The sequence below is a fragment of the Bombina bombina genome, chromosome 4 (genome assembly GCF_027579735.1).
Source record: "Bombina bombina isolate aBomBom1 chromosome 4, aBomBom1.pri, whole genome shotgun sequence".
NCBI classification, from domain to species: Eukaryota; Metazoa; Chordata; class Amphibia; order Anura; family Bombinatoridae; genus Bombina; species Bombina bombina.
The window spans coordinates 188,646,214-188,672,881 of record NC_069502.1 but is presented as its reverse complement, the minus strand read 5'-3'; the positions used below and the strand labels follow the sequence as shown (position 1 = coordinate 188,672,881).

The following is a 26,668-nucleotide window of genomic DNA, read 5'->3' as shown; positions in this document are numbered from 1 at the left end:
CCACACAAGAGTCACTAGAGAGGGAGGGATAAAATAAAGACAGCCAATTCCTGCTGAAAATAATCCACACCCAAAATAAAGTTTAATGAAAAACATAAGCAGAAGATTCAAACTGAAACCGCTGCCTGAAGTACTTTTCTACCAAAAACTGCTTCAGAAGAAGAAAATACATCAAAATGGTAGAATTTAGTAAAAGTATGCAGAGAGGACCAAGTTGCTGCTTTGCAAATCTGATCAATCGAAGCTTCATTCCTAAACGCCCAGGAAGTAGAAACTGACCTAGTAGAATGAGCTGTGATCCTCTGAGGCGGAGTTTTACCCGACTCAACATAGGCAAGATGAATTAAAGATTTCAACCAAGATGCCAAAGAAATGGCAGAAGCTTTCTGGCCTTTTCTAGAACCGGAAAAGATAACAAATAAACTAGAAGTCTTTCGGAAAGACTTAGTAGCTTCAACATAATATTTCAAAGCTCTAACAACATCCAAAGAATGCAACGATTTCTCCTTAGAATTCTTAGGATTAGGACATAATGAAGGAACCACAATTTCTCTACTAATGTTGTTGGAATTCACAACTTTAGGTAAAAATTCAAAAGAAGTTCGCAACACCGCCTTATCCTGATGAAAAATCAGAAAAGGAGACTCACAAGAAAGAGCAGATAATTCAGAAACTCTTCTGGCAGAAGAGATTGCCAAAAGGAACAAAACTTTCCAAGAAAGTAATTTAATGTCCAATGAATGCATAGGTTCAAACGGAGGAGCTTGAAGAGCCCCCAGAACCAAATTCAAACTCCAAGGAGGAGAAATTGACTTTTAATGACAGGTTTTATACGAACCAAAGCTTGTACAAAACAATGAATATCAGGAAGAATAGCAATCTTTCTGTGAAAAAGAACAGAAAGAGCAGAGATTTGACCTTTCAAGGAACTTGCGGACAAACCCTTATCTAAACCATCCTGAAGAAACTGTAAAATTCTCGGTATTCTAAAAGAATGCCAAGAAAAATGATGAGAAAGACACCAAGAAATATAAGTCTTCCAGACTCTATAATATATCTCTCTGGATACAGATTTACGAGCCTGTAACATAGTATTAATCACAGAGTCAGAGAAACCTCTTTGACCAAGAATCAAACGTTCAATCTCCATACCTTTAAATTTAAGGATTTCAGATCCTGATGGAAAAAAGGACCTTGCGACAGAAGGTCTGGTCTTAACGGAAGAGTCCACGGTTGGCAAGAAGCCATCCGGACAAGATCCGCATACCAAAACCTGTGAGGCCATGCCGGAGCTACCAGCAGAACAAATGAGCATTCCTTCAGAATCTTGGAGATTACTCTTGGAAGAAGAACTAGAGGCGGAAAGATATAGGCAGGATGATACTTCCAAGGAAGTGATAATGCATCCACTGCCTCCGCCTGAGGATCCCGGGATCTGGATAGATACCTGGGAAGTTTCTTGTTTAGATGAGACGCCATCAGATCTATTTCTGGAAGTTCCCACATTTGAACAATCTGAAGAAATACCTCTGGGTGAAGAGACCATTCGCCCGGATGCAACGTTTGGCGACTGAGATAATCCGCTTCCCAATTGTCTATACCTGGGATATGAACCGCAGAGATTAGACAGGAGCTGGATTCCGCCCAAACCAGAATTCGAGATACTTCTTTCATAGCCAGAGGACTGTGAGTCCCTCCTTGATGATTGATGTATGCCACAGTTGTGACATTGTCTGTCTGAAAACAAATGAACGATTCTCTCTTCAGAAGAGGCCAAAACTGAAGAGCTCTGAAAATTGCACGGAGTTCCAAAATATTGATCGGTAATCTCACCTCCTGAGATTCCCAAACTCCTTGTGCTATCAGAGATCCCCACACTGCTCCCCAACCTGTGAGACTTGCATCTGTTGAAATTACAGTCCAGGTCGGAAGCACAAAAGAAGCCCCCTGAATTAAACGATGGTGATCTGTCCACCACGTTAGAGAGTGTCGTACAATCGGTTTTAAAGATATTAATTGAGATATCTTTGTGTAATCCTTGCACCATTGATTCAGCATACAGAGCTGAAGAGGTCGCATGTGAAAACGAGCAAAGGGGATTGCGTCCGATGCAGCAGTCATAAGACCTAGAATTTCCATGCATAAGGCTACCGAAGGGAATGATTGTGACTGAAGATTTCGACAAGCTGAAATCAATTTTAGACGTCTCTTGTCTGTTAAAGACAGAGTCATGGACACTGAATCTATCTGGAAACCCAGAAAGGTTACCCTTGTCTGAGGAATCAATGAACTTTTTGGTAAATTGATCCTCCAACCATGATCTTGAAGAAACAACACAAGTCGATTCGTATAAGATTCTGCTAAATGTAAAGACTGAGCAAGTACCAAGATATCGTCCAAATAAGGAAATACCACAATACCCTGTTCTCTGATTACAGACAGAAGGGCACCGAGAACCTTTGTAAAAATTCTTGGAGCTGTAGCTAGGCCAAACGGCAGAGCCACAAACTGGTAATGCTTGTCCAGAAAAGAGAATCTCAGGAACTGATAATGATCTGGATGAATCGGAATATGCAGATATGCATCCTGTAAATATATTGTGGACATATAATGCCCTTGCTGAACAAAAGGCAAGATAGTCCTTACAGTTACCATTTTGAACGTTGGTATCCTTACATAACGATTCAATATTTTTAGATCCAGAACTGGTCTGAAGGAATTCTCCTTCTTTGGTACAATGAAGAGATTTGAATAAAACCCCATCCCCTGTTCCGAAACTGGAACCGGCATAATTACTCCAGCCAACTCTAGATCTGAAACACAATTCAGAAATGCTTGAGCTTTCACTGGATTTACTGGGACACGGGAAAGAAAAAATCTCTTTGCAGGAGGTCTCATCTTGAAACCAATTCTGTACCCTTCTGAAACAATGTTCTGAATCCAAAGATTGTGAACAGAATTGATCCAAATTTCTTTGAAAAAACGTAACCTGCCCCCTACCAGCTGAGCTGGAATGAGGGCCGCACCTTCATGTGGACTTAGAAGCTGGCATTGCCTTTCTAGAAGGCTTGGATTTATTCCAGACTGGAGATGGTTTCCAAACTGAAACTGCTCCTGAGGATGAAGGATCAGGCTTTTGTTCTTTGTTGAAACGAAAGAACGAAAACGATTATTAGCCCTGTTTTTACCCTTAGATTTTCTATCCTGTGGTAAAAAAGTTCCTTTCCCACCAGTAACAGTTGAGATAATAGAATCCAACTGAGAACCAAATAATTTGTTACCCTGGAAAGAAATGGAAAGTAGAGTTGATTTAGAAGCCAGATCAGCATTCCAAGTTTTAAGCCATAAAGCTCTTCTAGCTAAAATAGCTAGAGACATAAACCTGACATCAACTCTGATAATATCAAAAATGGCATCACAGATAAAATTATTAGCATGTTGAAGAAGAATAATAATATTATGAGAATCATGATCTGTTACTTGTTGCGCTAAAGTTTCCAACCAAAAAGTTGAAGCTGCAGCAACATCAGCCAATGATATAGCAGGTCTAAGAAGATTACCTGAACACAGATAAGCTTTTCTTAGAAAGGATTCAATTTTCCTATCTAAAGGATCCTTAAACGAAGTACCATCTGACGTAGGAATAGTAGTACGTTTAGCAAGGGTAGAAATAGCCCCATCAACTCTAGGGATTTTGTCCCAAAATTCTAATCTGTCAGACGGCACAGGATATAATTGCTTAAAACGTTTAGAAGGAGTAAATGAATTACCCAATTTATCCCATTCTCTGGAAATTACTTCAGAAATAGCATTAGGAACAGGAAAAACTTCTGGAATAACCACAGGAGATTTAAAGACCTTATCTAAACATTTAGAATTAGTATCAAGAGGACCAGAATCCTCGATTTCTAAAGCAATTAGTACTTCTTTAAGTAAAGAACGAATAAATTCCATTTTAAATAAATATGAAGATTTATCAGCATCAATCTCTGAGACAGAATCCTCTGAACCAGAAGAGTCATCAGAATCAGAATGATGATGTTCATTTAAAAATTCATCTGTAGAAAGAGAAGTTTTAAAAGATTTTTTATGTTTACTAGAAGGAGAAATAACAGACATAGCCTTCTTGATGGATTCAGAAACAAAATCTCTTATGTTATCAGGAACATTCTGCACCTTAGATGTTGAAGGAACTGCAACAGGCAATGGTACATTACTAAAGGAAATATTATCTGCATTAACAAGTTTGTCATGACAATTAATACAAACAACAGCCGGAGGAATAGCTACCAAAAGTTTACAGCAGATACACTTAGCTTTGGTAGTTCCAGCACTAGACAGCGATTTTCCTGAAGTATCTTCTGACTCAGATGCAACGTGAGACATCTTGCAATATGTAAGAGAAAAAACAACATATAAAGCAAAATTGATCAAATTCCTTAAATGTCAGTTTCAGGAATGGGAAAAAATGCCAAAGAACAAGCTTCTAGCAACCAGAAGCAATGAAAAATGAGACTTAAATAATGTGGAGACAAAAGCGACGCCCATATTTTTTAGCGCCAAATAAGATGCCCACATTATTTGGCGCCTAAATGCTTTTGGCGCCAAAAATGACGCCACATCCGGAACGCCGACATTTTTGGCGCAAAAGAACGTCAAAAAATGACGCAACTTCCGGCGACACGTATGACGCCGGAAACGGAAAAGATTTTTTGCGCCAAAAAAGTCCGCGCCAAGAATGACGCAATAAAATGAAGCATTTTCAGCCCCCGCGAGCCTAACAGCCCACAGGGAAAAAAGAGTCAAATTTTTAAGGTAAGAAAAAATGTTTGATTCAAATGCATAATCCCAAATATGAAACTGACTGTCTGAAAATAAGGAATGTTGAACATTCTGAGTCAAGGCAAATAAATGTTTGAATACATATATTTAGAACTTTATAAACAAAGTGCCCAACCATAGCTTAGAGTGTCACAGAAAATAAGATTTACTTACCCCAGGACACTCATCTACATGTTTGTAGAAAGCCAAACCAGTACTGAAACGAGAATCAGCAGAGGTAATGGTATATAAATAAGAGTATATCGTCGATCTGAAAAGGGAGGTAAGAGATGAATCTCTACGACCGATAACAGAGAACCTATGAAATAGACCCCGTAGAAGGAGATCACTGCATTCAAATAGGCAATACTCTCCTCACATCCCTCTGACATTCACTGCACGCTGAGAGGAAAACCGGGCTCCAACTTGCTGCGGAGCGCATATCAACGTAGAATCTAGCACAAACTTACTTCACCACCTCCATAGGAGGCAAAGTTTGTAAAACTGAATTGTGGGTGTGGTGAGGGGTGTATTTATAGGCATTTTGAGGTTTGGGAAACTTTGCCCCTCCTGGTAGGAATGTATATCCCATACGTCACTAGCTCATGGACTCTTGCTAATTACATGAAAGAAAACAGAATTTAAATATTTGCTATTCTTGTTATCAAGAGGACTAGATTCCTTAATACTCAAAGTAAACAATACTTAATAAAGAATGAATACATTGAATTGAAAATTTGATTTATCAAAATCAGTCTCTGAAATAGGATCCTCTGAGTGAGAGAAAAACACATAAGCAGAAATACTACAGTATGCCGTTGATCAATACAAACGTCATAGGTATATGAGAATTTGGGAGAGATCGTTTACGTTAATTTGAAGGTGAAATAGCCTTCTCTATGTCTTTTGCAATATAATCCTTTATATTAACAGTAATATCATGTACATTAAACTGTGAAAGTAAAACAGTAGATGTATACGTACTATAGAAACATTATCAGTATGAATAATAAAACATAACAAGTGCCACATATTTGAGCTGAAGAAATAAAGTCAGCTAATTAAATAATATACACACTTAACTTTGGTAGAAATTGTGTACAAGCAGCATAGTTTCTACAGTAACATCAAAGACAGGATCAGTTTGAGACATCTTGAAAAATGTAACAAAAAAGAAAAAATAACATTTAAACAAAATATCCAATTTCCACAAAATAGCAGTTTTAGGAATGGGAAAAAATGCTTATATGAAAAACAAAAGCAAATATCATAGCCCTCTGTAACAAATTAAAGCAGAGAGCAAAAGAGGGAGAGACTTAATATAACAACATTTCTGGCGCCAAAAATGACACCAACAAAGATGACGCAAATGCTGAGAAAAAAAACTTTTGGCGCCAAGGTTAACAGGAATTGACATGATTTGTGTCATAACAGACGCGAAAAAAATTGCATCAACAAAGACGCAAGAAATTACGTGACTCGCGTCACAACAAACGCAACCTTTTGCGCCAAAAAAATTTGCGCCAAGAATGATGCAATAAATAGAAGCATTTTATGCCATCACAAGCCTAATTTGACGCAAAAATTTGAAAAAACAAGACTGAAGTTACAACTAGCTGGAACCTCAGGTAAGAAAAAATTTATTAAAATTCTCCCAAACATAATTTTCCATGCTGAAACTGTTAGACTACAAAGGGAAATATAGACCTGACTCATGACAAATATATGCAATATATATTTAAAACTTTAAAAATATAAAGTGCCAAACATAGCTGAGAGTGTCTTAAAAAAAGATATATACTTACCTGAAGACACCCATCCACATATAGCAGACAGCCAAACCAGTACTGAAACATATCAGCAGAGGTAATGGTAGAGGAGTATATTGTCAATCTGTAAAGGGAGGTGGCAGATGAATCCCCACGACCAAATTTACAGAGAGCTTTAGAATAGATTTCCCATAGGTGAAAACATGGCATCATTAGGCAAATACTCCCTTCACATCCCTCAGACAAACACTGTACTTTGTGAGGAACTGGGATTCAAAATGCTAAGAAGTGCCTTTCACAGAAGAAATCAAGCACGACTTGCTTCACCATCCTCCAACGAAGGCAAAGTTTGTAAAACTGAAGTATGAGTGAGGTGGGAGGTGTATTTATAGGCATTTTGAGGTTTGGGAAACTTTGCCCCCTCCAGGTAGGAGTGTATATCCCATACGTCACTAGCTCATGGACTCTTGCCACTTACATGAAAGAAAGAAAATTATACTTTCTGTTCAATATAGAATCCAGCTTTTTAGGAGGAGTAAATTCAACAAATTCTGTTGCCTTATTGTACTCTGACATAGTTGTATAAAGTTTTGACTATAGAATGACACATAAGTTTCTTTGGTAAGGTTCAAAATGTGATGCCTGATTGGAAAAAAAGTTGGCATCTACTGTATGTTCATTGTTTATGATCAGATATGTCTTTGTTTGCAATTATGGTATGACTATATCATACAGGGAATTACACATCTGTTGCTTAGTTTATTCTGTGTAGCCTTTCCATAACCTCTCTTATCTATGCATTGTCTTGTTAATGATGGAGACCTTGTGACAATGGAGACACTGTTTGTAAATGAAGCCCACTGAGTTCTGGTAAATTAAAAGAAACACACAGCCAGGTTAAAATCAGTCTTATATTTGGTCATTTACTTTAATGCTTACAATAATCAAATATAATAATAGACATTCATAGTTTCAGCTCTCAAGTCTTCCGATAAGAAATAAGCTGGTTGAGACATGCAATCACTTCATCTCAAGCAGCCGCACAAATTACAGCAGTATGTTATATTTGAGTGCTCTTGGCACTCTGTTAATAACAAGCCTTCCATCATAACTTAAAGAAGCAAATAGCCAGGGGTCTGCAGATGACCATTCCACTGCATACACGCTGTCTTCATGTTCTTCATAGGTAGCTATTATACTGTCCTGAAGTGGCTCTTTTGTTCTACAAAGGAAAAAAGCAATTACGTTTAAAATACAAAGTCACTGATTTATGCAACAGTGTAATTTTAACTATGAAAAATGAATGACAGACATGGCAAAAAAAAAATGTCCTGTGGTCATATATCATAGAGAATGTTTTGCTTTCATGCCAAGCATTACAATAACAATGCATCTAAAGTTGTTGTATATTTTACAATATTCTCTAGTAGAAAGAAAACTGAATAGCATAAGAAACATTTTGGAATTACTGCAAGAAAAACATTTGTGAATTTTTGATTAAAGTTCCATTATTATAAATCCAAAACAAATGTTAAATGAAAAAATCCATACAGTTTGTAGTGGTTTGAAATAACAGTAAAAAAACAAACAAACAAATGCCGTTTACATTGTCCAGTCATGTATGGCCTTGAAGAAAACTGTAGATCTCTCCTTAAAGGGACCTTTTAGCGCTTGAAAGATATTTCAAGCCAACCTCTTATTCAATGAGCTGCATCAAAAAATGTATCATATCTAATGCATTTAATTAGTTTCTAACAGACAGTAAGTAGGAGAATAGATAAAGGCAACTTAGTTCAAGTGATCTATTTGCATGTTGCAAATTATTTTGATTCAGAGCCACACGGAAAACTATTAAGATATCAAAACGACAAAGAACTGCCATAAAAATACCATACAGATAAAAAATGATTCAAGGTTAGATAATAAATCTGTAGTAGACCGAATATAATCTAGATACTCTAGAGCAGTACCTGGGGTTGTTATGGACCAGTATCAGTCCTTGTTCCTTTAAATATATTTATCCATGACCCAGAAGTGAATTTAACAAGAAATTAGCTCATGTTTGCTGATCATTTTAAAATATGTAAGGCACTAACATCTGAGCAAGATCTAAATCCTCTGCAAATGGATTTGTGCAAACTAAAAACCAAACAGACTGGATACTAGCAAACAAGGTTCAACGTAGATAAAACTTGAGGAACGTAAAATGATTTTATAGGTCATGTAGACATCCATGATGCAGTTCTAAGAATTAGTCAGACAGGTTTACATAGATAAATATGGCAGAAATGCCCTTGGTATAATCTCACCATAGATAAACAGTTCAGCTATGGACACGTTTCCTAGAAAGCATATTGCAGAATAAGAAAAAAGTTTAAAGAAGGTCAACAAAATTAAAAAGAGGACCGGGTGGTTTACACTAAGAAGAGCCGTAGTCAAATGAGGAATTTCCTCTGTAAAAAGAGGCACTTGGAAGACAATATGGTTATTTTCTATAAATATATTCAGGATATGCACTGGATACGGTAAGAAGTACTTTTATATCAATGAAACTGCACATTATGGGCCAGATTAGCACGCTAACTGTTGCGCACAAGCGTTATTGGGTTTATCGCGGGTGTTTGAGTGCATTAGAATCAGTGCACGTATTACAAGTTGAAAGTAAACGTATTTGCTACAGAACAATTGAATTTTAACGCATGCAGAGCTTTGGTTAACTATTATGCTTCAGTTAAAAAAAAAAGTCACAAAATACAAAAAAAATAAGTTTAAAAGTACAGTTACACTCATAATAGCACTAGCTAATAAAATTATTTTAAGAAAATTGCATACTAAAGTTATAAGGGTTCAAAGATATGAGGTCTCAGATGTTAGAAAAAAAAAAGGACTGCAAAGGGATTTAACATAGAGATACATACATATACATGTATAAATATGTACATGTGGGTATATATATATATATATATATATGTGTGTGTGTGTGTGTTTACATATGTATTTATATTTTACTGTATATTTACTGAACATATTTCACATTTCAATGTTCTTAACTTACAGGATAATGTAATTTTTATGTAAACACATACTTATACATATATACACACACACACAGTATATATATATATATATATATATATATATATACACATACACACACACCTATATCTGTATATCTATTCCTATTGATATTATAGGTATAGATATGTATTTTACATGAACAGTATCAGATAGATAAAGAAATATATATTTGATAATAAAAAGTACATTATTTTCTATGTGAAGAACATAGCAATGTAAAATATGCGTTTTGCGCATCACGTTTTTTAATTTGACCTTAGCACCCATGAAAACTTAGAAGTCTTAATGGAATAGGAAATTCAAAATTAAATTTACATGATTCAGATAGAACATGTTATTTTAAGACACTTTTAAATTCAATTCTATTTTAAAATGTATTTTGTTCTCTTGGTATTCGTAATTGAAAAAAAAATATGTATATATCTTACACTAGTAGGAGTTAGTTGGTGATTGGTGCCTGCATACATGTGCCTCTTGTGATTGGCTAACTAGATGTGTTCAGCTAGCTTCCAGTAGTGCAATGCTGTTCCTTGAACAAAGAATATCAAGAGAAGGAAGCAAATTTGATAATAAACGTAAATTGTATGTTCTATCTGAATCCTGAAAGAAAAAAAATTGGGTTTCATGTCCCTTAAAAAGCGTTATTAAAATATTTCATATAAAATATTTAATTAAGATAAATTATTAAAAAATGTACAGTATGTTTAATAATTTATATTTTTTAAAATATTTTATATGTAATATTTCAGTAACGCACCTTAAGAATATATTATATTTAATGCATCCTTCACATGTGACTGAGCCTTTTTTATTCCCGTTTGTCTTTATCCCTTTTTTCTAATATACTACACCATGAGCCGCCTATGTTTTCTCAGACTTGGATGGGACACACCTGCTCTTTAGGAGTTGAAACCCTGGAAGTAATTTGCTTTGGATTTGATTCCAGCGTGTCTGTATATCTATGTGTTGGATATAAGGTAGTTGGTGTCTAACGTATCATCACACATACAAGGGGACTTTTGCATGATTATATATTAGAGGACATTTGACACATATATATATATTTATCTCATATTGAGACTATTTTATTTTGTTTCTCTTATTTTGTTGGTGAGCGTCCCCTAGCTGGTATTACTCTTAACCATTTTTAATCCCAGTCCTAAAAATATGATGTTGGGGGCCTGGTTACTAGGTGGGCAGGGTTGCAGCAATTAGCTATACCAACTCTAGTTATCATTACCTTACTAAAAGCTTGAAAAAGTTTTATGGCAGGTCTTTGCAACATCTTCTCCTATTGGATGTTTAGCCGTAATGCTTCAATGTCAACAGTAAGCTGTGTCATCTTTTTGAAAATATTTTATGACTTATCTGCAGAGTCTCATCTCCATCAATTAAACGGGCTCAAAGTGCTTTTACATAGGGATCCATTGAAACAACTTTAATAACATAAATATATATATATATATATATATAAATACACATGTATACATATATATTTATATGTATATTCATACATATATGCACATAAACATATGTATATATTCGTATACCTATATATATATATATATATATATATATTTCTGTGTTGTTGCGATTGGGGTTACGCGAGCTGTGGCTGTGAGTCTGTCGGCATGAAAGCGAGGCTCCATTCAAGCCTATGGGGGAAAAAAATCATCCGGGATCATGTGCGCTGATATAAGCGAGGATGCGATCGCGAGGGAGCGTGATTTGTGCTCCCAACCCATAATCTCACACTCAGTAGTGCGCATGGAAATAATAAAACTAAGCGTATATTAGAGGTTCGCCTATGCGTAAATATGCGCTCAATTTTTAATCTAGCCCTGAGATAGATATTAGTTGTTTTTTTTAAGTTTTATTGTGGATTCAAAGAAGGCATATTTTATGCGGAAACTACAGGTTCCCCATCCATATACAATTTTAAATAACAGTGACAAAAATAAAATGGTAAAGAGAAACTCTTATGTCTCCTTTAGGCAATAGATCACTTAGGTACTGGTCCTTCTTCTGATTTCTGAAACATAGTACATAGATATAGAATTAAAAAAATGAAACTAAAACAAGTTAGATATGTTGAAGTTAAATTAAAGCGAATCAAATTAAATTAAATACTGGTCAAAGGGGTTGCTTATATAGTTTGCACTTTAATATAATAAGTTATGTAGTCTAGGGAGATACTAGTACTTTTAAATTGTTGGAAATGATACACTGCAGGTAACAATAAAAAACGAAATCATATTTTAAGGACTGGGATAAAAAAGGGAGCCTTGATGCAATAAAATAGCAGAATCATCCCACTCAAGTTATACTGAGTCTCTTAGGTCTCCTGGGTCAATATGAATTTCAATAAGATGTGTTATAAACACTATTAAAGAAAATACATAGATCAGTTTGAAGTCCACTGGTTAGAATTTGTCTGTCTGTGGATTCGGTGGATCATTTTAAAAAAACAAGTCAATCCAAGATCATGAGAAAGTTAAACATGAAAGTGTTTTGCCTTTTTTAAGTTTAAGTTTTTTTTTAAAGTAAATGCTATACTGTGTAGCAGAGGTGATAATATATAAGAGTTAAGTTTAAAAAAGATCAGTAAGACAAAAGCACTTTATATTTGACATGTACTTTGAATCACAATAATATACAAAATTATAGGGGCGTGTCTCTGGGCAGCACCTTGAATGGTAGCAATATTGGCAGCTCTGTGCAAACTGCTGTTAAATCGCCAATTATCAGCAGCTCCTCTACTCATCTGTTTCTGAAAATGCAAGCTTAATACCAATGAGACTGAGTTATTTCGATTGTTATAAAATTTGCTAGAGGAACTGCACTTTCTTGCCGATCCGGAGCGTTGAGGCCTGTGGCGGCCCACAGCGGTAGAGGCCTTCAACACCCCCCCCTGAGAAGAAGGGTTGGGCAGTGTTATATCACTGCTATCTATCTATTTCCGATTGAAGATACACTTCAAGGATGTTAAACAGCTTTGAGACAGAGATTTTGCAACTCTTGCAAGACCATTTTCGATCCCTCGAACAACGCCTATGTGAGGCCTTCGGGATAGAACAAGAGAGCCAGCAAACACTGAAACATGCTGCAGAGGAACTTGTACCCTTTCTTCCACCTACAGAAACACAAGATCTACAGGACCGTGTTATACAGGGGCACATACAGGATGCCGCAGCCTTACCTGAAGATGAACATGCTCCTCTTCAGATTGGAGATGCCCTTCGGCAGACCCAAGCTCTGACTGCTTGCGGAACAATGGCGGACTCGCAGGCGGTTGCGCCGCTACAGGACGGAGATGCCTCAGGCGCAGAGAGACCATACCACACACGAGTCACACTTACTCCTGAACTTACCGTTGGTTGTATTGTACAGCCGAACGGGGAGAAGATGTCACTCAAAAGAAATACTCCTAGGGCCGAGACGGAGGTACGCGCGGCAGCGCGCCGTACACCTACAAGGAGTGAGATGGGACAGAGCGCCGAGGCCTCAGCATACAGATCGGGCCAGAATACCAAGGTACTTTGGCAGCTAACACCCTCTAATCAAAAGAGGATTCCTTATTATCCTGGCGGTGTGGCCCAATATCGGAGGGGGACAGAGGCTGTCCATAGCTTAACCAGTGGAAGAGCCGCCAGTACTTTTGGGAAACCTGATGTGAGCCATTACACACTAAGTGCCGAATATCCTCAGTTAAAGAGAGGAGACAAGTGTGAGCAGAATTATCTTGAGCCCAATATACAGAATGCAGCTCTCTGGGAACATGATACCAGTTATACCCCTATGCTGAGACTTGCTATAATGATCCAGTACAGGTCTGGAATCGGCTGAACATTTGTTGCTCTATACGGCAGCATAAGTGGTTTTACAACTCGCTGAACTATTACAGCATGAACAATTACCTATTATGCTACCCTCTCTCAACTATGGTTGACAACTCGTTCTCTAGAGGCACCTATTTTGTTTATAATCCCCCTACATACTCTGAAATGTGTCCTAATGATGGCAACTGAGCCTGATATGTGGATGACTTTGTCCCTACTTATTAACTCTTTATTCCTATGCACACAACAATGGTTTATAATACAGCCCTCTGCCTCTATATTGTTTACTTTTGCTCCCAATATCATACCTGTACACCACTGTGCTCCCTCCCTATAAAGGTCTAAGTTTTAACCCAGGATATACATATTATCTCCTATCTAAAACTTTACTGATATCGGGGATGAGTGACCTGCCTGCTCTTATAACTAACTTACACTATGCTAGTATTTACCTATATCTTATACTGCAGGTGAGCTTTATTTACCCTCAACTATGTTCTGGAAACTTGTGTAATCAACCACCACTTTATTCTGATAATTACTGAACTACTAGCGGCCGTGGCATCAAAGCCTACTTTATCAACATATTCGTTGCTTTAGCGTTTGGTAATGGGAGTTCAGGTTTATCAGCTTCTGTGTATGTATACATGTGTATTTTTTTATTTTTTTTTTACTTTGATTCTCTAACAGTTACAGAGATGCCTTGAGACAGATATGACTTGCATCTTATCAGAGGCAAACAACTTATATTTATTTAAATTGCTCATGTTTAACATCCCCCTATATGATTTTGTACAATATGATTGTTCCATATTACTATAGTCCTTCAGTCATTCCCTAACCCAAGAAGCTTGTTAAGAGTCCAAAGAGTAATACTCGATATGTCCCCCCTATTGCTCCCTTTTAATAGTATGGTATATGCCAATGTTATTCGTCCAAGAGAGGCCATTGTTTTTCATATGGGGATTTATTTTCCTGAGCCTGGACACTCGATTATAGGGGTTAACTGTTTGTTTATAATAAATAATAAAAAATGAGGTTTATCAATAGAGACCCAAAAGTGGTTTCCAGTATTGGCAGCAACCTCCTACAGCTGACTTGTTCATTTGGGAGGTCCAAAAGTGGCCTCATATATTATTTGGGAGGTACATAGAACATTAGGCAACCATTTGACATAGTAGATATTTCCTCTGCAGGTACAAATGTTGAAAATGTAATATGATATACCTTATACTGCTTGTATTTTTATATTTATTATGCTATATTCTTATTATGTATGCCTTTCTTCAAACCTCAAATAAAAACTACTTTAAAAATAAAAAAAAAAAAAAGATAAAAAAAAAAAAAAAAAAGAAATACACATGTGACAACGTATCTATATATGCATTACCCATTTTACTAATAAGTTCTGTAAATTATTATCTAAACCAAAGTTGTCAATGTTATTAAACATAAAATTAAAGAAGAATATACAAAATTATAAATCATCTTGAAAGTAACATGCATGAGAAACCGATTAATTTGTGATAATCAGATTGTGCTTCAAACCTTAACAAATAAAACAGAACAAGAGCTCTGTTCACATGTTCCACCGAATGAGTGTCAATGCAGTCTGAAATCGAGGACTGAATAACTTCAGGTTGACAGTTTATCACCTAAGCTGATGGGCACAGAGTAGATTGTGACTTGGTAAATAAATGATTCATACAGTTTGTAGCATCAAAAGTCCCATGAAATGTGCCTTTAGCACAATGAGAGTAGCAATTACTATAAGCAAACAAGCCAAGAACTCCTTGAACTGACATCACTCAAATAATTATTTCAGTGCATTAGAATTTGGAGGACTTGTCACATTCAAAGTTTTGTGTTGCTACTTAAAATGTAAAAAGAAAATGCTGTAATATATTTAGCATTACTCCTTGCTATAACTATGTGCTTGACCCCTAAAAATGCACAAATGGGATCTAGCTGAACACACCCAGTGAGCCAAATACAAGAGACATAGGCATGCATGCTCTGAATTATGGAAGTTACATTTTGACTTTCATATCCATTTAATTAAATTAGATAACTTAGAGAAAATGTTACCAAACTTCATTTAAACTGTGATGAATACTCAGTATAAATTTATATAGCAAGTCAATAACAAGAGGTCCGGCATATGTGTACAGACACCAATCCCCAGCTAGTTTCCTGTAGTGCATTGCTGCTCCTGAGCCTACCAACTTTAAATTTAACTTCCATTTCCCTTTAATATTAGCCAAGATATTCCAGTTGGAAAAAAAAAAGAAGAAAAAATAGATTTCTACAAAAAATCCTCAAGGACTTTAAAAAGAAATTAGAGGTGGATATTAAATAAGTTTATTTCCTGAATACAGTGTAAAAGTTTAATTTTGATGTTCATATTCCTTTAAGTTGGATAAAATTGTATCCATCTCCAATCAAAATGTCATTAAAATGAAGTTTAGGTTTATTGCATGAATTTTAGTAACAAGTAAGAGAAACTGGACTCTGGGTGCTGTTGATTTACAAAAAACAAAAAACAACAAATAATTATACTTCTCTTCCAGTTGGCCCTCCTCTGGATCGCTAAAATCTTCGTCGTCTACAAGGTGACCAAAGGGTTCAGAGGAAATAGATACCATGTTTGAAAGAATGACTTTGCTATCACTACTGCCAGTCAAGACTAGTTGGTCATGCGAGTGGTTGTACCGAACACTCCAAACCCTACAAGTAAAATTAGAAGAAATATGTTATTTGAAATATAACAGCATATTTCACAAGTTATTTTACAATATTTTAATTATTTATTTGTAAAGCACCGCCAATGATTCACAGTAAAAATGAAATACAGTAAAAAAAAAAAAAAAAAAAAAAAAGTTGGATTAAGACTTAAAGGGATACTAAAGCCAAATGTTTTCTTTGATAATTCAGATACAGCATGTCATTTTAAGCAATTTTTTAAAATTTACTCCTATTATCAATTTTTCTTTGTTCTCTTGCTATATTTATTTAAAAAGCAGGAATGTAAAAGCTTAGGAGCCGGCCCATTTTAGGTTCAGCACCCTAGATAGCTACATTTGGCCACCAATAAGCATGCGTAACCCAGGTTCTAAACCAAAAAACATAAATTATGCTTACCTGATAATTTTATTTCCATCAAGGGTGGGAGAGTCCATGGCTTCATTCATTACTAGTAGGAATTAAGAACCTGGCCACCAGGAGGAGGCAAAGACACCCCAGCCAAAGGCTTAAATACCTCCCCCACTCCCCTCATCCCCCAGTCATTCTGCAGAGGGAACAAGGAACAGTAGGAAAAATATTAGGGTATAAATGGTGCCAGAAGAAAAAATAAAATTTAGGTCCGCCCATCAGAGCTACGGGGTCGTGGACTCTCCTCCCCTCAATGGAAATAAAATGATCAGGTAACCATAATTTATGTTTTCCCATCTAAAGGGGTGGAGAGTCCACGGCTTCATTCATTACTAGTGGGAACATATACCTAAGCTCTAGAGGACACTGAATGAAACCGGGAGAGTAAAAGGCGGACCCTTAATCTGAGGGCACCACCGCCTGTAGAACCTTTCTCCCAAAAACCGCTTTGCAGAAGCAAAAACGTAAAATTTGTAAAACTTAGTGAAGGTATGCATGGAGGACCAGGTAGCCGCCTTGCAAATCTGCTCAATAGAAGCCTCATTCTTGAAGGCCCAAGATGAAGATACCGCTCTAGTGGAATGAGCCGTAATCCTCTGAGGAGGCTTAAGACCCACCGTCTCATAGGCCAAGAGGATCAGGCTCCTCAGTCAAAAAGACAAAGAAGTAGCAGAAGCCCTCTGACCTCTGCGCTTCCCTGAATACACAACAAAAAGAGAGTTAGCTTGTCTGAAATCCTTTGTGGCCTGAAGATAAAATTTTAAGGCACGAACCACGTCCAGATTATGAAGTAACCTCTCTTTAAAAAAAAAAGAAAAAGAAGGATTAGGACATAAGGAAGGAACGACTATCTCCTGATTGATGTTGCGGTTAGACACCACCTTGGGAAGAAACCCCACACCAGTGCGAAGAACAGCCTTATCCGCATGAAACACCAGATAAGGGGACTCGTATTGCAAGGCCGCCAGCTCAGAAACTCTGTGTGCCGATGCAATGGCCAACAGAAACAGAACCTTCCATGATAGAATTTTTATGTCAAGAGAATGCATAGGTTCAAACGGAACCCTCTGCAAGACCTTAAGTACCAAGTTTAAGCTCCAAGGGGGAGCAGACTGCTTAAAGACAGGACTGATTCAAGATAGAGCCTGAACAAAGGATTGTATGTCAGGGAGATCAGCGAGTCTCCTGTGTAACAGAACAGATAAAGCCGAAATTTGCCCCTTTAGGGAACTAGCGACAAGACCCTTCTCCAATCCTTCTTGAAGAAAGGACAAAATCCTGAAGACCCTCACCCTGTGCCAAGGGTAGCCATGAGTCTCACACCAGGACAAGTAAGTCCTCCACACCTTATGATAGATGCGACAAGCGATCGGCTTTCTTGCCTGAACCAGAGTGTCAATCACATTTTCCGCAAAACCCCTCTTTGCCAAGATTAAGCGTTCAATCTACATGCAGTCAGTCTCAGAGAATCAAGATTTTGATGTTGAAAAGGACCCTGTTCCAGCAGATCCCTGCGACAGGGTAACCTCCACGGCGGAGAGAATGACATCCCCACCAGATCCGCGAACCACGTCCTCCTTGGCCATGAAGGAGCAATCAGAATGGAGGACGCTCTCTCCTGCTTTATACATGCCACTACACGAGGAGGAAGCGGTAACGGAGGGAATATGTATACTAGACCAAACCCCAAGGCATCGCCAATGCGTCTATTAGCTCCGCCTGGGGGAGCCTCGACCTCGATCCATATCGGGGAAGTTTGCAGTTCAATTTGGACGCGATGAGATCGATCTCCGGCGTCACCCATCTGAGACAGATCTCTGCAAACACCTTGGGGTGAAGAGACCATTCCCCCGGGTGAAATGTCTGCCTGCTGAGAAAATCCGCCTCCCAGTTGTCCACACCCGGGATGTGGATCGCAGAGAGCGAACAGTTGTGGGTCTCTGCCCACTCCAGTATCCGAGACACCTCCCTCATTGCCAGGGAGCTCCTCGTGCCTCCGTGGTTGATGTAAGCCACCGAGGTAATATTGTCCGTCTGAAACCTGATAAAGCTGAAGTCTCTCAGACAAGGCCATGCCTCCAGAGCATTGTAGATCGCTCGAAGCTCCAGAATATTTATTGGCAGAAGGGACTCTAAGCGAGACCACTTCCCTTGTGCCATCCTGGCACCCCAAACAGCTCCCCATCCTGCCAGACTCGCGTCCATGATAACAATCTCCCAGGACGGTCTCAGGAAGGATGTCCCCATGGACAGATGATCCAGGCGGATCCACCAGGAGAGAGAAATCCGAGTCCGCACATCCATGTGTATCAACTGCGACAGATCAGAATGACCCTCGGGGCTGTTTCCAGACCAAAGGGAAGAGCCACGAACTGGAAATGCTGATCCAGAAAGGCAAATCTGAGGAACCTGAAATGGTCCCTGTAAATCGGAACATGAAGGTAGGCATCCTTCAAATCTATAGAGGTCATTAGCTGCCCCTCTAGGACTAGGGGAAGAATGGATCTGATAGTTTAAATTTTGAATGATGGAACTGACAGAAACTTGTTTAAACATTTGAGGTCCAGAATCGGGCAGAACGTGCCCTCCTTCTTTGGGACAACAAACAAATTGGAGTGATAACCTAGACCCCGCTCTGCCTGGGGTACTGGTACGATAACCCCTAGAGCGGAGAGATCCTGCACACAACCCAGAAAGGCCTCTCTTTTTTCCAGCCTTGAAGACAAGTTTGACAGAAGGAATCTGCCCCTGGGTGGAGAGGACTTAAATCCTATCCTGTAGCCTTGGTCGACCACCTCCAGAACCCACGGGTCCTGAACATCCTGCAACCAGGCGTCTAAGAACAGAAACAATCTGCCCCCCACTCGGTCCGCAGACCATTTGGACTTAGTCTCGGCGGGCTTCTTGTGCTGCTAAGACTTGTTCCAAGCTTGAGCAGGCTTCCAGGCACCCTTGGATTGGTCTGCTTTCGTGGTGGGCTGAGCGTGTTTCGCCTTATCCCAACAAAAGGGACGAAAATTAGCACTCTTAAGCTGCATATTAGCATCATGAATGAAAGAATTGGCCACCTTTAGGGCCTTAATCTTTTCCTGCACCTCTTCGAAAGAGGGTTCCCCCTCAATCATATTAAAATAATGCATCACACCAGTATGACGCAGGTCCAGCAACCGCGGCTACCGCTGCTGCTGGTTGAAAAACTAACCCTGTGTGTTGAAACATCTTTCGCCACATGTTTTCCAACTTCTTATCCAAAGGCTCCTTGAACGAAAAACTATCCTCTAAAAGAATCGTTGTGCGTTTAGCGAGCGTGGAGATGGCCCCATCCACCTTGGGAATGGTCCCCCACAACTCTAGCTGGGCCTCCGGGACAGGGAAAAGCTTTTTAAATTGAGAAGAAGGGGAAAAGGAAGAACCTAATCGCTCCCACTCATTCTTAATAATGTTCACCATCTTGACAGGAACCGGGAAGGTCTGGGGAACCACCCTGTCCTCGTAAACCTTATCCAACTTAGGAATGGAGGGCTCCTCTGGTAGTTTGGGTTCCAGAACCTCTAAGGTAGCCAGCACTTGCTTTAACAAAAAACGCAAGTTCTCCTTTTTAAACCAAAAACCGTGTTCCTCCGCTGACGGAGGTTTAGATGACACGGACTCCGACCCCGAAAGGGCCCCTTCTGATGCGTCAGATTGGGCCTCGTCATCGTACCACAACTCATGGGCCGCTATGAAAAGCTCTACACTTGCGCTTAGCAGAACGTGGCAGAGCATGGATCACCTTAGTGACTGCCGTTTCAAGCTGGTCCGCAAAGTCCGGCAGCCAAGAAATTTCCCCTGAAGGGCTAACAGTCGGACCCTGGGGCGCTGCATGTGGTATAGGGGACGCCAATGGGGAACACACCTCCCGGGATGGAGACCCCTCAGAGGTGGACGGCTCAGTAGTGCTAGACAGTCTCTTATGTTTGGAAGTCGTAGCCTTCTCAAGGCATGTGGAACACAGTTGCACAGGCTGGTCTACCAAAACCTCACAAAAAACACAGGTATAAGACTTAGATAAAGAGGGAGTACCCTCTAACGTGTCAGAATCCTCCATAGCTTCTTAGAAAAAAAAGACTAGAACAGGCACCTTTATAACCACCAATGGCCCGGGGCACTCATCACCTCCTATGAACCGGACTCAGAAACTGCCTGTGTTATTATTATGTAAAAATGTGTGACAAGTAGTAGCTGCGCTCTTGACATGGCCTTGAGAGAAGAAAACATAATTTATGCTTACCTGATAAATTTATTTCTCTTGTGGTGTATCCAGTCCATGGATCATCCATTACTTGTGGGATATTCTCATTCCCAACAGGAAGTTGCAAGAGGACACCCAAAGCAGAACTGTAAAATAGCTCCTCCCCTAACTGTCATAGCCAGTCATTCGACCGAAAACAAGCCGAGAAAGGAGGAACCATAGGGTGCAGTGGTTACTGTAGTTTAAATTTAAAAATTACCTGCCTTAAAATGACAGGGCGGGCCGTGGACTGGATACACCACAAGAGAAATAAATTTATCAGGTAAGCATAAATTATGTTTTCTCTTGTAAGGTGTATCCAGTCCACGGATCATCCATTACTTGTGGGATACCAATACCAAAGCTAAAGTACACGGATGAAGGGAGGGACAAGGCAGGTACTTAAACGGAAGGTACCACTGCCTGTAAAACCTTTCTCCCAAATATAATTTTTAAAAAGTATGAAGCGAAGACCAAGTCGCCGCCTTGCAAATCTGTTCAACAGAAGCCTCATTTTTAAAGGCCCAAGTGGAAGCCACAGCTCTAGTGGAATGAGCTGTAATCCTTTCAGGAGGCTGCTGTCCAGCAGTCTCATAGGCTCAGCGGATTATGCTTCTTAGCCAAAAAGAAAGAGAGGTTGCCAAAGCCTTTTGACCTCTCCTCTGTCCAGAGTAGACAACAAACAAAGCAGATGTTTGACGAAAATCTTTAGTAGCTTGTAAGTAAAACTTTAAAGCACGGACCACGTCCAGATTTTGTAATAGACGTTCCTTCTTCGAAGAAGGATTAGGACACAAGGATGGAACAACAATCTCTTGATTGATATTCTTGTTAGATACCACCTTAGGTAAGAACCCAGGTTTGGTACGCAGGACTACCTTATCTGTATGAAAAATCAGATAAGGAGAATCACATTATAAGGCAGATAGCTCAGAGACTCTACGAGCCGAGGAAATAGCTACCAAAAAAAGAACTTTCCAAGATAAAAGTTTGATATCTATGGAATGAAGAGGTTCAAACGGAACTCCTTGAAGAACCTTAAGAACCAAATTTAAGCTCAATGGTGGAGCAACAGGTTTAAACACAGGCTTGATTCAAACTAAAGCCTGACAAAATGCCTGAACGTCTGGAACATCAGCCAGACGCTTGTGCAAAAGAATAGACAGAGCAGAAATCTGTTCCTTTAAGGAACTAGCTGACAATCCTTTTTCCAAACCTTCTTGGAGAAAAGATAATATCCTGGGAATCCTGACCTTACTCCATGAGTAACCCTTGGATTCACACCAATAAAGATATTTACGCCATATCTTATGTTAAATTTTCCTGGTGACAGGCTTTCGTGCCTGTATTAAGGTATCAATAACTGACTCGGAGAAGCCACGCTTTAATAAAATCAAGCGTTCAATCTCCAGGCAGTCAGCCTCAGAGAAATTATATTTGGATGGTTGAAAGGACCCTGAAGTAGAAGGTCCTGTCTCAGAGGCAGAGACCATGGTGGAAAGGATGACATGTCCACTAGATCTGCATACCAGGCCGGTGGAAACACATAAGCCAGGTTGAAAGACCAGGGCACTGCTAGAGCATCTATCAGTGTCGCCTTGGGATCCCTGGACCTGGATCCATAACACGGAAGCTTGGCGTTCTGGTGAGACGCCATGAGATCCAGTTCTGGTTTGCCCCAACAATGAATCAGTTGTGCAAAAACCTCCGGATGGAGTTCCCACTCTCCCGGATGAAAAGTCTGACGACTTAGAAAATCCGCCTCCCAGTTCTCTACACCTGGGATATGGATAGCTGATAGGTGGCAAGAGTGAATCTCTGCCCAGCGAATTATTTTTGAAACTTCTAACATCGCTAGGGAACTTCTTGTTCCCCCTTGATGGTTGATGTAAGCTACAGTCGTGATGTTGTCCGACTGAAATCTGATGTACCTCAGAGTTGCTAACTGAGGCCAAGCCTGAAGAGCATTGAATATCGCTCTTAGTTCCAGAATATTTATTGGAAGGAGAAACTCCTCCTGAGTCCACGATCCCTGAGCCTTCAGGGAATTCCAGACTGCACCCCAACCTAGAAGGCTGGCATCTGTTGTTACAATTGTCCAATCTGGCCTGCAAAAGGTCATACCTTTGGACAGATGGACCCGAGATAGCCACCAGAGAAGAGAATCCCTGGTCTCTTGGTCCAGATTCAGTTGAGGGGACAAATCTGTGTAATCCCCGTTCCACTGACTGACCAAGCATATTTGCAGCGGTCTGACATGTAAGCGTGCAAACGGCACTATGTCCATTGCCGCTACCATTAAGCCGATTACTTCCATACACTGAGCCACCGAAGGGCGCAGAATGGAATGAAGAACCCGGCAGGAATTTAGAAGCTTTGATAACCTGGACTCCGTCAGGTAAATTTTCATTTCTACAGAATCTATCAGAGTCCCTAGAAAGGAAACTCTTGTGAGTGGGGATAGAGAACTCTTTTCCTCGTTCACTTTCCACCCATGCGACCTCAGAAATGCCAGTACTACGCCCGTATGAGACTTGGCAATTTGGAAGTTTGACGCCTGTATCAGGATGTCGTCTAAATAAGGGGCTACTGCTATGCCCCGCGGCCTTAGGACCGCCATAAGCGACCCTAGAACCTTTGTAAAGATTCTTGGGGCTGTAGCTAATCCACAGGGAATACCTACAAACTGGTAATGCCTGTCTAGAAAGGCAAACCTGAGAAACCGATGATGATCTTTGTGTATCGGAATGTGAAGATAAGCATCCTTTAGATCCACTGTAGTCATATATTGACCCTCCTGGATCATTGGTAGAATGGTACGAATAGTTTCCATCTTGAATGATGGAACTTTGAGGAATTTGTTTAAGATCTTTAGATCCAAAATTGGTCTGAAGGTTCCCTCTTTTTTTGGGAACCACAAACAGATTTGAGTAAAAACCCTGTCCCTGTTCCTCCTTTGGAACTGGATGGATCACTCCCATAACTAGGAGGTCTCGTACACAGTGTAAGAATGCCTCTCTCTTTATCTGGTTTGCCTATAATTGTGAAAGGTGAAATCTCCCTTTTGGGGGGGAAGCTTTGAAGTCCAGGAGATATCCCTGGGATATAATTTCCAACGCCCAGGGATCCTGAACATCTCTTCGCCTGGGCGAAGAGTGAAAGTCTGCCCCCTACTAGATCCGTTACCGGATAGGGGGCCGTTCCTTCATGCTGTCTTAGAGGCAGCAGCAGGCTTTTTGGCATGCTTACCTTTTTTCCAGTCTGGATTGGTCTCCAGACCGTCTTGGATTGAGCAAAAGTTCCCTCTTGTTTAGCATTAGAGGAAGTTGATGCCGCACCTGCCTTGAAGTTTCGAAAGGCACGAAAATTAGACTGTTTGGCCCTAGATTTGGACCTGTCCTGAGGAAGGGCATGACCTTTTCCTCCAGTCATATCAGCAATAATATCCTTCAAAACAGGCCCAAATAGGGTCTGCCCCTTGAAGGGAATGTTAAGTAGCTTACATTTTGAAGTCACGTCAGTTGACCATGATCTAAGCCATAGCGCTCTGCGCGCCTGTATAGCAAAACCAGAATTCTTAGCCGTTAGTTTAGTCAAATGAACAATGGCATCAGAATAAAAGAAATGGCTAGCTTAAGTGCTCTAAGTTTGCCAAGTATGTCATCCAATGGAGTCGCTACCTGTAAAGCCTCTTCCAGAGACTCAAACCAGAACGCCGCAACAGCAGTGACAGGGGCAATGCATGCAAGGGGCTGTAGGATAAAACCTTGTTAAATAAATATTTTCTTAAGGTAACCTCTAAATTTTTATCCATTGGATCTAAAAAAAAGCACAACTGTCCTCGACAGGGATAGTAGTACGCTTTACTAGAGTAGAAACTGCTCCCTCCACCTTAGGGACTGTCTGCCATAAGTCCCGTGTGGTGGCGTCTATTGGAAACATTTTTCTAAAAATAGGAGGGGAAGAGAACGGCACACCTGGTCTATCCCATTCCTTATTAATAATTTCTGTAAACCTTTTAGGTATTTGGAAAAACATCAGTACACACCGGCACTGCAAAGTATTTATCCAGTCTACACAATTTCTCTGGCACTGCAATGGTATCACAGTCATTCAGAGCAGCTAAAACCTCCCTAAGCAACACGCAGAGGTGTTCAAGCTTAAATTTAAATGTAGAAATATTAGAATCAGGTATCTTTCCTGAGTCATTAACATCACCCACTGACTGAAGCTCTCTTTCCTCAGCTTCTGCATATTGCGAGGCAGTATCAGACATGGTTCTTAAAGCATCAGTATGCTCTGCATTTTGTCTCACCCCAGAGCTATCTCGCTTACCTCTAAGTTCAGGTAGTCTGGCTAATACCGCTGACAGTGTATTATCCATGACTGCCGCCATGTCTTGTAAAGTAAACGATATGGGCGCCCTAGATGTACTTGGCGCCATTTGAGCGTGAGTCCCTTAAGCGGGAGTCAAAGGGTCTGACACGTGGGGAGAGTTAGTCGGCATAACTTCCCCCTCGTCAGATTCCTCTGGTGATAAATTTTTTAAAGACAGAAAATGATCTTTATTGCATAAAATGAAATCAGTACATTAGGTACACATTCTAAGAGGGGGTTCCACCATGGCTTTTAAACATAATAAACAAGGAGTTTTTTCTATGTCAGACATGTTTATACAGACTAGCAATGAGACTAGCAAGCTTGGAAAACACTTTAAATCAAGTTAACAAGCAAATATAAAAAACGGTACTGTGCCTTTAAGAGAAACAAATTTTGTCAGAATTTGAAAAACAGTGAAAAAATGCAGTAAATCAAACGAAATTTTTACAGTGTGTATAATAGGCTAACAGAGCATTGCACCCACTTGCAAATGGATGATTAACCCCTTAGTTCAAAAAACGGATAAAAAAAAAACAAAATAGACTTTTTTAACAGTCACAACCAACTGCCACAGCAAGCTGTGTCCCTACCTTCCCCAATAAACGATTTTGGAAAGCCTTTGGGCCCTTTAGAGATGTCCTATAGCATTCAGAGGGCCTTTGAGGGAAGCTGGATGTCACAGTTTGTAATTTTAACTGCACCAACTGTAACTTTTATACTACAACAGTGGAAAGCCTCAGGAAACTGTTTCTAGTCAAAATTTAAGCCAGCCATGTGGAAAAAACTAGGCCCCAATAAAGTTTTATCACCAAAGCATATATAAAAACGATTAAACATGCCAGCAAACGTTTTATATTGCAATATCATAAGGGTATTACCCCTGGGAGTAAGCATGATACCAGTCGTTATTAAATCACTGTATTCAGGCTTAACTTACATTAATCCGGTATCAGCAGCATTTTATAGTGTTTTCCATCTCTAGAAAAAATTATAACTGCACATACCTGATAGCAGAATAAACTGCACGCCATTATCTCGCTGAAGTTTTACCTCATCTGTGTAATCCCCTCAGACATATGTGAGAACAGCAATGGATCTTAGTTACAACCTGCTAAGATCATAGAAACCTCAGGCAGATTCTTCTTCTATTTACTGCCTGAGATAAAATAGCACAACTCCGGTATTATTTAAAAATAACAAACTTTTGATTGAAGAAAATAAACTAGCTATATTTAACCACTCTCTCCTACAACGTCCTTGCTTGTTGAGAGATGCAAGAGAATGACTGGGTATGACAGTTAGGGGAGGAGCTATATTACAGCTCTGCTGTGGGTGTCCTCTTGCAACTTCCTGTTGGG

At 39.5% G+C, this 26,668-nt stretch overlaps 1 protein-coding gene across 1 annotated transcript in view; it reads right to left on the bottom strand.

Moving 5' to 3' along the window:
- Nucleotides 1–7,487: 7,487 nt before the first annotated feature.
- EIPR1 (EARP complex and GARP complex interacting protein 1) overlaps nt 7,488–26,668 on the bottom strand; it is a 595,922-nt gene continuing 576,741 nt past the window's right edge. The window contains exons 8-9 of the mRNA XM_053709730.1: nt 16,067–16,234; nt 7,488–7,812 (exon numbers count right to left, since the gene is read on the bottom strand). Coding sequence (XP_053565705.1) covers nt 7,638–7,812; nt 16,067–16,234 — 343 coding nt within the window. The 3' untranslated portion in view covers nt 7,488–7,637. The remainder of the gene's footprint in view (nt 7,813–16,066; nt 16,235–26,668) is intronic.